Source organism: Bombina bombina, chromosome 1, assembly GCF_027579735.1.
Source record: "Bombina bombina isolate aBomBom1 chromosome 1, aBomBom1.pri, whole genome shotgun sequence".
NCBI lineage: Eukaryota > Metazoa > Chordata > Amphibia > Anura > Bombinatoridae > Bombina > Bombina bombina.
Window position 1 is genome coordinate 59566436 of NC_069499.1, and position 14133 is coordinate 59580568.

The 14133-nt window shown below is 38.3% G+C and overlaps 1 protein-coding gene across 6 annotated transcripts in view; it reads left to right on the forward strand.

Annotated features, from left to right (window-relative positions):
• The window catches only part of PPP1R13B (protein phosphatase 1 regulatory subunit 13B), a 271782-nt gene that overhangs the window by 78418 nt on the left and 179231 nt on the right, over positions 1 to 14133 (forward strand). For all 6 annotated transcript variants that reach the window (XM_053697391.1, XM_053697394.1, XM_053697390.1 and 3 more), the window contains exon 2: positions 1155 to 1302. In XM_053697391.1, the coding sequence (XP_053553366.1) occupies positions 1155 to 1302 (148 nt within the window). The remainder of the gene's footprint in view (positions 1 to 1154; positions 1303 to 14133) is intronic.

Here is a 14133-nt window from a genome sequence, read left to right on the forward strand (position 1 = left end):
CATCCGTGTCCTAAAGCTTTGGTATTGGTATCCCACAAGTATGGATGAATCCGTGGACTCGATACATTTTACAAGAGAAAACAGAATTTATGCTTACCTGATAAATTTCTTTCTCTTGTGATGTAACAAGTCCACGGCCCGCCCTGTCTGTTTAAGACAGGTAGTATATTTTTATTTTAAAAACTTCAGTCACCTCTGCACCCAATAGTTTCTCCTTTTTCTTCCTAGCCTTCGGTCGAATGACTGGGGGGGTGAAGCTAAGGGAGGAGCTATATAGACAGCTCTGCTGTGGGTGCTCTCTTTGCCACTTCTTGTTAGGAAGGAGAATATCCCACAAGTATGGATGAATCCGTGGACTTGATACATCACAAGAGAGAGAAATTTATCAGGTAAGCATAAATTCTGTTTTTTTCTTAGTAGAAAGGGGATAAATATATGTATAGATCAGCTTATTGGTCTTGCATTCAAGAATTTAATACACCTGGACTTTACTGTCGTTGGTAGTGGCATTGTTACCATCCAAAATTTTCCTTGGAAAATAAATTTAAAACAGCCATGGTGTATATTATAGAAGATTGCGGATAACTTCTTATTATAATTCTTATAATTTATGGTTTATGTCGTTGATTCTTTATTAAAGGGACAGTCTAGTCAAAATTAAAATTTTCATGATTCAGATAGGGCATGCAATTTTTAACAACTTTCACTTTTATCATCAAATTTGCTTTGTTCTCTTGGAATTTTTAGATGAAAGCTAAACCTAGGTAGGCTCATATGCCAATTTCCAAGCCCTTGAAGGCCGCCTCTTATTTCAACGCATTTGACAGTTTTTCAAAGCTATAGGGCGTTAGTTCATGTGTGCCATATAGATAACATTGTGTCCACGCCCATGGAGTTATTTATGATAGGGCACTGATGGGCTAAAATGCAAGTCTGTCAAAAGAACTGAAAAAAGGGTGCGTCTGCAGAGGCTTAAATACACGGTAATCACAGAGGTAAAAAGTACATTAATATAACTGTGTTAGTTATGCAAAGCTGGGGAATGGGTAATAAAGGGATTATCTATCTTTTTAAACAATAACAATTCTGGAGTAGACTTTTGTTGATACTGAATATTCAGCTAAACTAACTGTCTCCCCATTTCCTCTCTGCAGATGATTTTAACAGTGTTTCTAAGCAACAATGAACAAATATTGACAGAGGTCCCAATCACACCTGAAACAACATGCCGTGATGTAGTGGAGTTTTGTAAGGAGCCGGGAGAGGGGGCGTGTCATCTTGCAGAAGTGTGGCGTGGGAACGGTAAGGTCACGCTTCAGATGGGCTCCAATAATAATATAAATCACTCTCTCATTCTCTTTTTATATCTCCGGGTACTATCTAAATAGATATTCCACTTATGGAGCCTAAAATATAGTAACATTTTTATTATTGCATACTAAAATAACAGGATGATGTTCTGATAGCGATATGTGTCTTTATTAAATGTGCATGTGTGTTTACATATGTGTTTATATATATATATATGTATATGTGTGTGTGTGTGTGTGTATGTATGTATATATATATATATATATATATATATGTGTATGTATATATGTGTGTGTGTGTGTTTGTATGTATATATATGTGTGTGTGTGTGTATGTATATATATGTGTGTGTGTGTGTATGTATATATGTGTGTGTGTGTGTGTGTGTATATATGTGTGTGTGTGTGTGTGTATGTGTGTGTGTGTGTATGTGTGTGTGTATGTATATATGTGTGTGTATGTATATATGTGTGTGTATGTATATATGTGTGTGTGTGTGTATATGTGTGTGTGTATGTATATATATGTGTGTGTGTGTGTATATATGTGTGTGTATATGTATGTGTGTATATGTATATATAACATAATTTATGTCAGAACTTACCTGATAAATTCATTTCTTTCATATTAGCAAGAGTCCATGAGCTAGTGACGTATGGGATATACATTCCTACCAGGAGGGGCAAAGTTTCCCAAACCTCAAAATGCCTATAAATACACCCCTCACCACACCCACAAATCAGTTTAATGCATAGCCAAGAAGTGGGGTGATAACACAAAAGTGTGAAAGCATAAAAAATAAGGAATTGGAATAATTGTGCTTTATACAAAAAAATCATAACCACCACAAAAAAGGGTGGGCCTCATGGACTCTTGCTAATATGAAAGAAATGAATTTATCAGGTAAGTTCTTACATAAATTATGTTTCTTTCATGTAATTAGCAAGAGTCCATGAGCTAGTGACGTATGGGATATACATTCCTACCAGGAGGGGCAAAGTTTCCCAAACCTCAAAATGCCTACAAATACACCCCTCACCACACCCACAAATCAGTTTTACAAACTTTGCCTCCTATGGAGGTGGTGAAGTAAGTTTGTGCTAGATTCTACGTTGATATGCGCTCCGCAGCAGGTTGGAGCCCGGTTTTCCTCTCAGCGTGCAGTGAATGTCAGAGGGATGTGAGGAGAGTATTGCCTATTTGAATTCAATGATCTCCTTCTACGGGGTCTATTTCATAGGTTCTCTGTTATCGGTCGTAGAGATTCATCTCTTACCTCCCTTTTCAGATTGACGATATACTCTTATTTATATACCATTACCTCTGCTGATTTTCGTTTCAGTACTGGTTTGGCTTTCTACAACATGTAGATGAGTGTCCTGGGGTAAGTAAGTCTTATTTTCTGTGACACTCTAAGCTATGGTTGGGCACTTTTTTATAAAGTTCTAAATATATGTATTCAAACATTTATTTGCCTTGACTCAGGATGTTCAACATTCCTTATTTCAGACAGTCGGTTTCATATTTGGGATAATGCATATGAATAAATCAATTTTTTTCTTACCTTAAAAATTTGACTTTTTCCCTGTGGGCTGTTAGGCTCGCGGGGGCTGAAATGCTTCATTTTATTGCGTCATTCTTGGCGCGGACTTTTTTGGCGCAATTTTTTTTTTCTGTTTCCGGCGTCATACGTGTCGCCGGAAGTTGCGTCATTTTTGCCGTTCTTTTGCGCCAAAAGTGTCGGCGTTCCGGATGTGGCGTCATTTTTGGCGCCAAAAGCATTTAGGCGCCAAATAATGTGGGCGTCATTTTTGGCGCTAAAAAAATATGGGCGTCACTATTGTCTCCACATTATTTAAGTCTCATTTTTTATTGCTTCTGGTTGCTAGAAGCTTGTTCACTGGCATTTTTTCCCATTCCTGAAACTGTCATTTAAGGAATTTGATCAATTTTGCTTTATATGTTGTTTTTTCTATTACATATTGCAAGATGTCCCACGTTGAAACTGAGTCAGAAGATACTTCTGGAAAATCGCTGCCTGGGGCTGGAGCTACCAAAGCTAAGTGTATCTGCTGTAAACTTATGGTATCTGTTCCTCCAGCTGTTGTTTGTACTGTTTTGTCATGACAAACTTGTTAATGCAGATAATATTTCCTTTAGTACTGTTACATTACCTGTTGCTGTTCTGTCAACATCTAATACTCAGAGTGTTCCTGATAACATAAGAGATTTTGTTTCTAAATCCATTAAGAAGGCTATGTCTGTTATTCCTCCTTCTAGTAAACGTAAAAAGTCTTTTAAAACTTCTCATTTTTCAGATGAATTTTTAAATGAACATCATCATTCTGATTCTGATAATGGTTCTTCTGGTTCAGAGGATTCTGTCTCAGAGGTTGATGCTGATAAATCTTCATATTTATTTAAAATGGAATTTATTCGTTCTTTACTTAAAGAAGTCCTAATTGCATTAGAAATTGAGTATTCTGGTCTTCTTGATACTAAATCTAAACGTTTAGATAAGGTTTTTAAATCTCCTGTAGTTATTCCAGAAGTTTTTCCTGTCCCTAGTGCTATTTTTGAAGTAATTTCCAGGGAATGGAATAATTTGGGTAATTCATTTACTCCTTCTAAACGTTTTAAGCAATTATATCCTGTGCCATCTGACAGATTAGAGTTTTGGGACAAAAATCCCTAAGGTTGATGGGGCTGTCTCTACTCTTGTTAAGCGTACTACTATTCCTACGGCAGATGGTACTTCCTTTAAGGATCCTTTAGATAGGAAAATTTAATCCTTTCTAAGAAATGCTTACTTGTGTTCAGGTAATCTTCTTAGATCTGCTATATCTTTAGCGGATGTTGCTGCAGCTTCATCTTTTTGGTTAGAAGCTTTAGCGCAACAAGTAACAGATCATAATTCTCATAGCATTATTCTTCTTCTTTAACATGCTAATAATTTTATTTGTGATGCCATCTTTGATATCATTAGAGTTGATGTCAGGTATATGTCTCTAGCTATTTTAGCTAGAAGAGCTTTATGGCTTAAAACTTGGAATGCTGATATGTCTTCTAAGTCAACTTTGCTTTCCCTTTCTTTCCAGGGTAATAATCGTTTTCGTTCCTTTCGTCACAACAAGGAACAAAAACCTGATCCTTCATCCTCAGGAGCGGTATCAGTTTGGAAACCATCTCCAGTCTGGAATAAATCCAAGCTTTTTAGAAAATCAAAGCCAGCTCCTAAGTCCACATGAAGATGCGGCCCTCATTCCAGCTCTGCTGGTAGGGAGCAGATTACGTTTTTTCAAAGAAATTTGGATCAATTCCGTTCACAATCTTTGGATTCAGAACATTGTTTCAGAAGGGTACAGAATTGGCTTCAAGATAAGGCCTCCTGCAAAGAGATTTTTTCTTTCCCGTGTCCCAGTAAACCCAGCGAAGGCTCAAGCTTTTCTGAAATGTGTTTCAGATCTAGAGTTGACTGGAGTAATTATGCCAGTTCCAGTTCTGGAACAGGGACTGGGGTTTTATTCAAATCTCTTCATTGTACCAAAGAAGGAAAATTCCTTCAGACCAGTTCTGGATCTAAAAATATTGAATCGTTATGTAAGGATACCAACATTCAAAATGGTAACTGTAAGGACTATCCTGCCTTTTGTTCAGCAAGGGCATTATATGTCTACAATAGATTTACAGGTTGCATATCTGCATATTCCGATTCATCCAGATCACTATCAGTTTCTGAGATTCTCTTTCCTAGACAAGCATTACCAGTTTGTGGCCTAGCTACAGCTCCAAGAATTTTTACGAAGGTTCTCGGTGCCCTTCTGTCTGTAATCAGAGAACAGGGTATTGTGGTATTTCCTTATTTGGACGATATCTTGGTACTTGCTCAGTCTTCACATTTAGCAGAATCTCATACGAATCGACTTGTGTTGTTCTTCAACATCATGGTTGGAGGATCAATTTACCAAAAAGTTCATTGATTCCTCAGACACAGGTAACCTTTTTAGGTTTTCAGATAGATTCAGTGTCCATGACTCTATCTTTAACAGACAAGAGACGTCTAAAATTGATATCAGCTTGTCGAAACCTTCAGTCACAATCATTCCCTTCGGTAGCCTTATGCATGGAAATTCTAGGTCTTATGACTGCTGCATCGGACGCGATCCCCTTTGCTCGTTTTCACATGCGACCTCTTCAGCTCTGTATGCTGAACCAGTGGTGCAGGGATTACACAAAGATATCTCAATTAATATCTTTAAAACCGATTGTACGAAACTCTCTGACGTGGTGGACAGATCACCATCGTTTAGTTCAGGGGGCTTCTTTTGTTCTTCCGACCTGGACTGTAATCTCAACAGATGCAAGTCTTACAGGTTGGGGAGCTGTGTGGGGGTCTCTGACGGCACAAGGGGTTTGGGAATCTCAGGAGGTGAGATTACCGATCAATATTTTGGAACTCCGTGCAATTTTCAGAGCTTTTCAGTCTTGGCCTCTTCTAAAGAGAGAATCGTTCATTTGTTTTCAGACAGACAATGTCACAACTGTGGCATACATCAATCATCAAGGAGGGACTCACAGCCCTCTGGCTATGAAAGAAGTATCTTGAATTCTGGTTTGGGCGGAATCCAGCTCCTGTCTAGTTTCTGCGGTTCATATCCCAGGTATAGACAATTGGGAAGCGGATTATCTCAGTCGCCAAACGTTGCATCCGGGCGAATGGTCTCTTCACCCAGAGGTTTTTCTTCAGATTGTCCAAATGTGGGGACTTCCAGAAATAGATCTGATGGCTTCTCATCTAAACAAGAAACTTCCCAGGTATCTGTCCAGATACAGGGATCCTCAAGCGGAAGCAGTGGATGTATTGTCACTTCCTTGGAAGTATCATCCTGCTTATTTCTTTCAACCTCTAGTTCTTCTTCCAAGAGTGATCTCCAAGATTCTGAAGGAATGCTCGTTTGTTCTGCTGGTAGCTCCAACATGGCCTTACAGGTTTTGGTATGCGGATCTTGTCCGGATGGCCTCTGGCCAACCGTGGACTATTCCGTTAAGACCAGACCTTCTGTCGCAAGGACCTTTTTTCCATCAGGATCTCAAATCCTTAAATTTAAAGGTATGGAGATTGAACGCTTGATTCTTAGTCAAAGAGGTTTCTCTGACTCTGTGATTAATACTATGTTACAGGCTCGTAAATCTGTATCTAGGGAGATATATTATAGAGTCTGGAAGACTTATATTTCTTGGTGTCTTTCTCATCATTTTTCCTGGCTTTCTTTTAGAATTCCGAGAATTTTACAGTTTCTTCAGGATGGTTTGGAGAAAGGTTTGTCTGCAAGTTCCTTGAAAGGACAAATCTCTGCTCTTTCTGTTCTTTTTCACAGAAAAATTGCTAATCTTCCTGATATTCATTGTTTTGTACAAGCTTTGGTTCGTATAAAACCTGTCATTAAGTCAATTTCTCCTCCTTGGAGTTTGAATTTGGTTCTGGGGGCTCTTCAAGCTCCTCCCTTTGAACCTATGCATTCGTTGGACATTAAATTACTTTCTTGGAAAGTTTTGTTCCTTTTGGCCATCTCTTCTGCCAGAAGAGTTTCTGAATTATCTGCTCTTTCTTGTGAGTCTCCTTTTCTGATTTTTCATCAGGATAAGGCGGTGTTGCGAACTTCTTTTGAATTTTTACTTAAGGTTGTGAATTCCAACAACATTAGTAGAGAAATTGTGGTTCCTTCTTTATGTCCTAATCCTAAGAATTCTAAGGAGAAATCATTGCATTCTTTGGATGTAGTTAGAGCTTTTAAATATTATGTTGAAGCTACTAAGCATTTCCGAAAGACTTCTAGTCTATTTGTTATCTTTTCCGGTTCTAGGAAAGGTCAGAAGGCCTCTGCCATTTCTTTGGCATCTTGGTTGAAATCTTTAATTCATCATGCTTATGTCGAGTCGGGTAAAACTCCGCCTCAAAGGATTACAGCTCATTCTACTAGGTCAGTTTCTACTTCCTGGGCATTTAGGAATGAAGCTTCGGTTGATCAGATTTGCAAAGCAGCAACTTGGTCTTCTTTGCATACTTTTACTAAATTCTACCATTTTGATGTGTTTTCTTCTTCTGAAGCTGTTTTTGGTAGAAAAGTACTTCAGGCAGCTGTTTCAGTTTGAATCTTCTGCTTATATTTTCAGTTTTTTTTCATTATCAATTTAAACTTTATTTTGGGTGTGGATTATTTTTCAGCGGAATTGGCTGTCTTTATTTTATCCCTCCCTCTCTAGTGACTCTTGCGTGGAAAGATCCACATCTTGGGTAGTCATTATCCCATACGTCACTAGCTCATGGACTCTTGCTAATTACATGAAAGAAAACATAATTTATGTAAGAACTTACCTGATAAATTCCTTTCTTTCATATTAGCAAGAGTCCATGAGGCCCACCCTTTTTGTGGTCGTTATGATTTTTTTGTATAAAGCACAATTATTCCAATTCCTTGTTTTTTATGCTTTCGCACTTTTTTCTTATCACCCCACTTCTTGGCTATTCGTTAAACTGATTTGTGGGTGTGGTGAGGGGTGTATTTGTAGGCATTTTGAGGTTTGGGAAACTTTGCCCCTCCTGGTAGGAATGTATATCCCATACGTCACTAGCTCATGGACTCTTGCTAATATGAAAGAAATGAATTTATCAGGTAAATTCTTACATAAATTATGTTTTTCTTTCATGTAATTAGCAAGAGTCCATGAGCTAGTGACGTATGGGATAATGAATACCCAAGATGTGGATCTTCCACGCAAGAGTCACTAGAGAGGGAAGGATAAAATAAAGACAGCCAATTCCGCTGAAAATAATCCACACCCAAAAAAATAGTTTAAATCTTATAATGAAAAAAACTGAAATTATAAGCAGAAGAATCAAACTGAAACAGCTGCCTGAAGTACTTTTCTACCAAAAACTTCTTCAGAAGAAGAAAACACATAAAAATGGTAGAATTTAGTAAAAGTATGCAAAGAAGACCAAGTTGCTGCTTTGCAAATCTGATCAACCGAAGCTTCATTCCTAAACGCCCAGGAAGTAGAAACTGACCTAGTAGAATGAGCTGTAATCCTTAGAGGCGGAGTTTTACCCGACTCGACATAAGCAGGATGAATCAAAGACTTTAACCAAAACGCCAAAGAAATGGCAGAGGCCTTCTGACCTTTCCTAGAACCGGAAAAGATAACAAATAGACTAGAAGTCGTTCGGAAATTTTTAGTAGCTTCAACATAATATTTTAAAGCTCTAACTACATCCAAAGAATGCAACGATCTTTCCTTAGAATTCTTAGGATTAGGACTAGGGTTGCCACCTTTTGCCCAGAAAATTCCTGGACACTTTGTAAGTGGGCGTGGAGAGGGTGTGGCTTAGGGTGTGGCTTGGGGCGTGGCTTCCCGTGGCCTCAAATTCATTATGAAATATATATATATATATATATATATATATATCTATATATATATATTATATATCTATATATATATATATATATAATATAATATATAAAATATAATATATATATATATATATATTATATTTTATATATTATATTATATATATATATATATATATATATATATATATATTATATTTACACATAATTAAGCCCCCACAAAAAAAAAAAATTACCATACCAATTTGAAAAAATAGCAGACACAGCCAAGTATTACTCACAGTTTCTCTGAGTCTGTGGCTGCTCTGCACTTGTTGGCTTAGGAAGGCTGCTGCACAGTCGACGGGAGGTGGTACCATGAAGGTAACAATGCCATGTTTCGTCAGGCAGAGAGACAGCCCGCCGCGGCCACCGCACCAACACCTGCCTCTCTCTCTGCCGCTCTCAGCTGCAGCCGGATGTGATGACTCCCTCTTCCCCCCTCCCACTGTACACCCAGTCATCACTGTCTCTACTCATACAAATAACGTAATAGTAAGGCATTTTAGTTGTAAAAACTATTGTGTGATCCCACATGCTGCTTTCTAACATAAGAATATGTAACCTAAAGGAGGGGTTTTTATCTGTTTTCCAGAGCTCTGTCAACAAAGAGGTTAATGGGGAGTTTACTAACAAATCATAGCGTTTTTTTTGTTATTTTAACCTGGAATAAAATAGATTACATTATGTGAGAACTAAATTTACACCACTAAAACAGCTGGAGAATCAGACAGCAAGACAATGCAGAGAACACAGCACAAACTAAATAAAATAAACTACCTCAGCCCTGAAGATCAAACGATAGCTGTAAATCTATAGCCTGGGGAACGTAAACATGACTGTCTGCTGTATTATCCCACACCAATCTCCTCACTCTCTCAGTGCAGACTTCCTCCTGAGTCTCTCCCTACCCGTTTTGTAGTAGCAGACTGAAATAAAGTTTACAAATAGACAGTGCTCATGCTGCTAACAGGAATCCTATCACATGCTGCTGACTCTGATCAGCTCGCTCCTGTAACCCCCGGGCTAAGCGCTCCTCTGGTCAGCTGTTTTGTAAGTCTGCTCACTGCTGCGCCAGGGGAGCGCTTAGCCCGGGGCATTTGAGGCTAGTTCCGGGACACGGGACACAGAGCCTCAGACCGGGACTGTCCCGGTGAAACCGGGGCAGGTGGCAACCCTAATTAGGACACAATGAAGGAACCACAATTTCTCTACTAATGTTGTTAGAATTCACAACCTTAGGAAAAAATTTAAAAGAAGTTCGCAACATCGTCTTATCCTGATGAAAAATCAGAAAAGGAGACTCACAAGAAAGAGCAGATAAATCAGAAACTCTTCTAGCAGAAGAGATGGCCAAAAGAAACAAAACTTTCCAAGAAAGTAATTTAATGTCCAGCGAATGCATAGGTTCAAACGGAGGAGCTTGAAGAGCCCCCAGAACCAAATTCAAACTCCAAGGAGGAGAAAATTGACTTAATAACAGGTTTTATACGAACCAAAGCTTGTACAAAACAATTAATATCAGGAAGATTAGCAATCTTTCTGTGAAAAAACAGAGCAGAGATTTGTCCTTTCAAGGAACTTGCAGACAAACCTTTATCCAAACCATCCTGAAGAAACTGTAAAATTCTAGGAATTCTAAAAGAATGCCAAGAAAAAAGATGAGAAAAACACCAAGAAATGTAAATCTTCCAGACTCGATAATATATCTTCCTAGATACAGATTTACGAGCCTGTAACATAGTATTAATCAAAGAGTCAGAGAACCTCTATGACTGAGAATGAAGCGTTCAATCTCCATACCTTCAAATTTAAGGATTGAGATCCTGATGGAAAAAAGGACCTTGTGATAGAAGGTCTGGTCTTAACGGAAGAGTCCACGGTTGGCAAGAGGCCATCCGGACAAGATCCGCGTACCAAAACCTGTGAGACCATGCTGGAGCCACCAGCAGAACAAACAAGCACTCCTTAGAATCTTGGAAGAAGAACTAGAGGCGGAAAGATATAGGCAGGATGATACTTCCAAGGAATTGACAATGTATCCACTGCCTCCGCCTGAGGATCCCTGGATCTGGACAGATACCTGGGAAGCTTCTTGTTTAGATGAGAAGCCATCAGATATATTTCTGGAAGTCCCCACATTTGAACAATCTGAAGAAATACCTCTGGGTGAAGAGACCATTCGCCCGGATGTAACGATTGGCGACTGAGATAATCCGCTTCCCAATTGTCTATACCTGGGATATGAACCGCAGAAATTAGACAGGAGCTGGATTCCGCCCATACCAGAATTCGAGATACTTCTTTCATAGCCAGAGGATTGTGAGTCCCTCCTTGATGATTGACATATGCCACAGTTGTGACATTGTCCGTCTGAAAACAAATGAACGACTCTCTCTTTAGAAAAGGCCATGACTGAAGAGCTCTGAAAATTGCACAGAGTTCCAAAATATTGATTGGTAATCTCACCTCCTGAGATTCCCAAACCCCTTAGACCCCCAAACAGCTCCCCAACCTGTCAGACTTGCATCTGTTGAAAACACAGTCCAGGTTGGAAGAACAAAAGAAGCCCCCTGAACTAAACAATGGTGGTCTGTCCACCACGTCAGAGAGTGTCGTACAATCGGTTTTAAAGATATTAATTGAGATATCTTTGTATAATCCCTGCACCACTGGTTCAGCATACAGAGCTGAAGAGGTCGCATGTGAAAACGAGCAAAGGGGACCGCGTCCAATGCAGCAGTCATAAGACCTAGAATTTCCATGCATAAGTCTACTGAAGGGAAAGATTGAGACTGAAGGTTTCGACAAGCTGAAACCAATTTCAGACGTCTCTTGTCCGTCAGAGACAGAGTCAAGGACACTGAATCTATCAGGAAACCTAAAAAGATTACCCTTGTCTGAGGAATCAACGAACTTTTTGGTAAATTAATCCTCCAACCATGTTCTAGAAGAAACAACACTCATAAAAAAGGTTCTTTCTAGTGAAAATGAGCAAAGGGAATTGAATCCGATACTGTGGCCATAAGACCTAAAACTTCTATGCATAAATAGCAACTGAAGGAAATAATAGAGACTAAAGGTACCGACAGACGGAACCCAATAGAATTATCCCTTGTCTGATAGAGACAAAGACAGTGACACAAACTATCTGGAAACCTAAAAAAGGTGACCCTTGTGTGAGGAATCAAGAGCTTTCGAAAAAAAGATCCTCTAACTATGTCCTGAAGAGCAAGTGAATCATATGAGATTCCGCATCCTCAGAAAATAATCTGAATGAAAACAGAAAAATGAAAATATGCATTTATTGTATCTAATGAAAACAAATAATGCTATCAATGACCATAAAAAGGCAAAATAGTTTGAATAAAACTCCAAACCCGGTTCCTAAAAAAGGAACTGGAAGAAATACCCCAGAAGATTCCAGGTCTGAGCAGCGCTTGAACCCCATGGGTGCCCAGCCATGCTTCAACAGTACCCAAAATATATAGGACAGAAGCACACTTAAAGAAAGTGTTAGCCTTACTGGAATAAAATCAAAGAAATTTGGACAAAATAGAACCAAATAAATTTCAAAGAAGTCTTAACCTGCCCCTTACCAGCCAAGCTGGAATACGGCACGTACATCGCAATATTAGGGAGCTGATTTCGAACCCCAGTTATACTTGGGAAAGAACTCAGGAATTTGTTCCTTAATAAGAACAACCAAACTAGTATAAGCTTAAAGTTTTAGTCTTAGAACTCAATCTTGAAGCCCAGAGTAACAGTTAAGAATTGAATCCAATTATAAAACAAATCATTGATTATCTTAGAACAAAAGAAATATGGATTATTTTTTTTTTTAATTTTTTTTTAAAAATCACAAAATTCTTTTAGCTTAAATAGCTAAAGACATAGATTAACCCTCATTTGTGAAAATATTCAATAAAATGAAGACACAAATTAAATTATTAGCATGATAGTCCAGTTTAAAGGACCAGTCAATACAGTGGACTTGCATAATCAATAAATGCAAAACAACAAGACAAATGCAACAGCACCTAGTCTAGTAAATGTTGTCCCTTAACAACGCTAAAATAAATCATAATCTGATACTTGATCTTAAAGTAAACAGAAAAAATGAAGCAATTGCAATATCCAAATAAATCACAGGACCAAGAAAAGTACCTGAAACTAAATAATTTTCCATGAATAAGATACAACTATCTAAAGGAAAATAAATACTATTTTGCTATAGAAACAATAGCATAATTAGTAGAAGTAGAGAGAGCCCCAATAAATTGGAGAACCCTCCAAATTGAATTTAACTGCTGGCAAAGAATATAGTTTAAAACCTTTGAAGAAGGAATAAAAGAAAATTCTCAGCCTATTCCATTCCCTAGAATGGGGAAATGGAAAGAAAACCTCTGAAAACACAGAAGAAATAAATAGGCAGAAATAGTGTCAGCTAGTCTTAAAGAACTAGTTACCTTAATATCCAAAATAATCAACACCTTTTCAACAAAGAACAAATGTACTTTAATAATATAAAAATAATAAAAAAGTAGATTTGGCCTTCGGTGATACTGATACATCATGTATACGTGTATGCCCAGTTTGGGGGTTTGTGGGGGCCCTCAAAAGGGACAGGTATATTTTACCATTGCAGCTTTACGTATCATTTCCCTGTCACTATCACTTGAGGCATTTCTTGCATAAGTTGCGTTCCCCCTTCTGGACCAGTGGCCAGGGTCTGGAGGGATCCCGCATAAAGGAAGTATAGCCCACAAGCAAGCCAACCAAAGATCAACTTATATAAACTCTTACATATAGCAGGGAGAAGGGCTATGTAAGGGAGCTGGTTACACTAACATGGAGACCCTAGTTTTGTAGTTAGGAGTTGTAATACATATGAGATACCTCATACCCGCAAGATAGATTTAAGTTTAAGCCATTTAGCATAATGAGGTTATACGACAAGACTCCATAGCATGGTAGATGGGTCCTAGACTCAGTAAGATGCCCACGGAAACGTTACCCGTAATTTTCTAGGTTATGATGTACACGAAGGTCAACTAAGGTAATGATACTGTAGGTAGATTAATTAACGTTTACTAATAACTCCTATATTATGGTTTGCCTATCCACCTTTTCTGTTCAGCTGCATTGGATATACTGTGCTAGTTTACCTCCCCCCCCGACACATTTATAGAGCCCACACCAGGGTTCAAATTAGGCGGACTATCTTTCGCCACAAACCCTTTTATTTTGTAGGAACATATTCTTCCCACTGCTAGAATTATCTTATTTACCTTTTGAGTGGATGTTTCTGATTCTGCATATGGTTACACCTATTTGTGCTACATGTATGTTCATTATTTCTAGGCATGTGTAA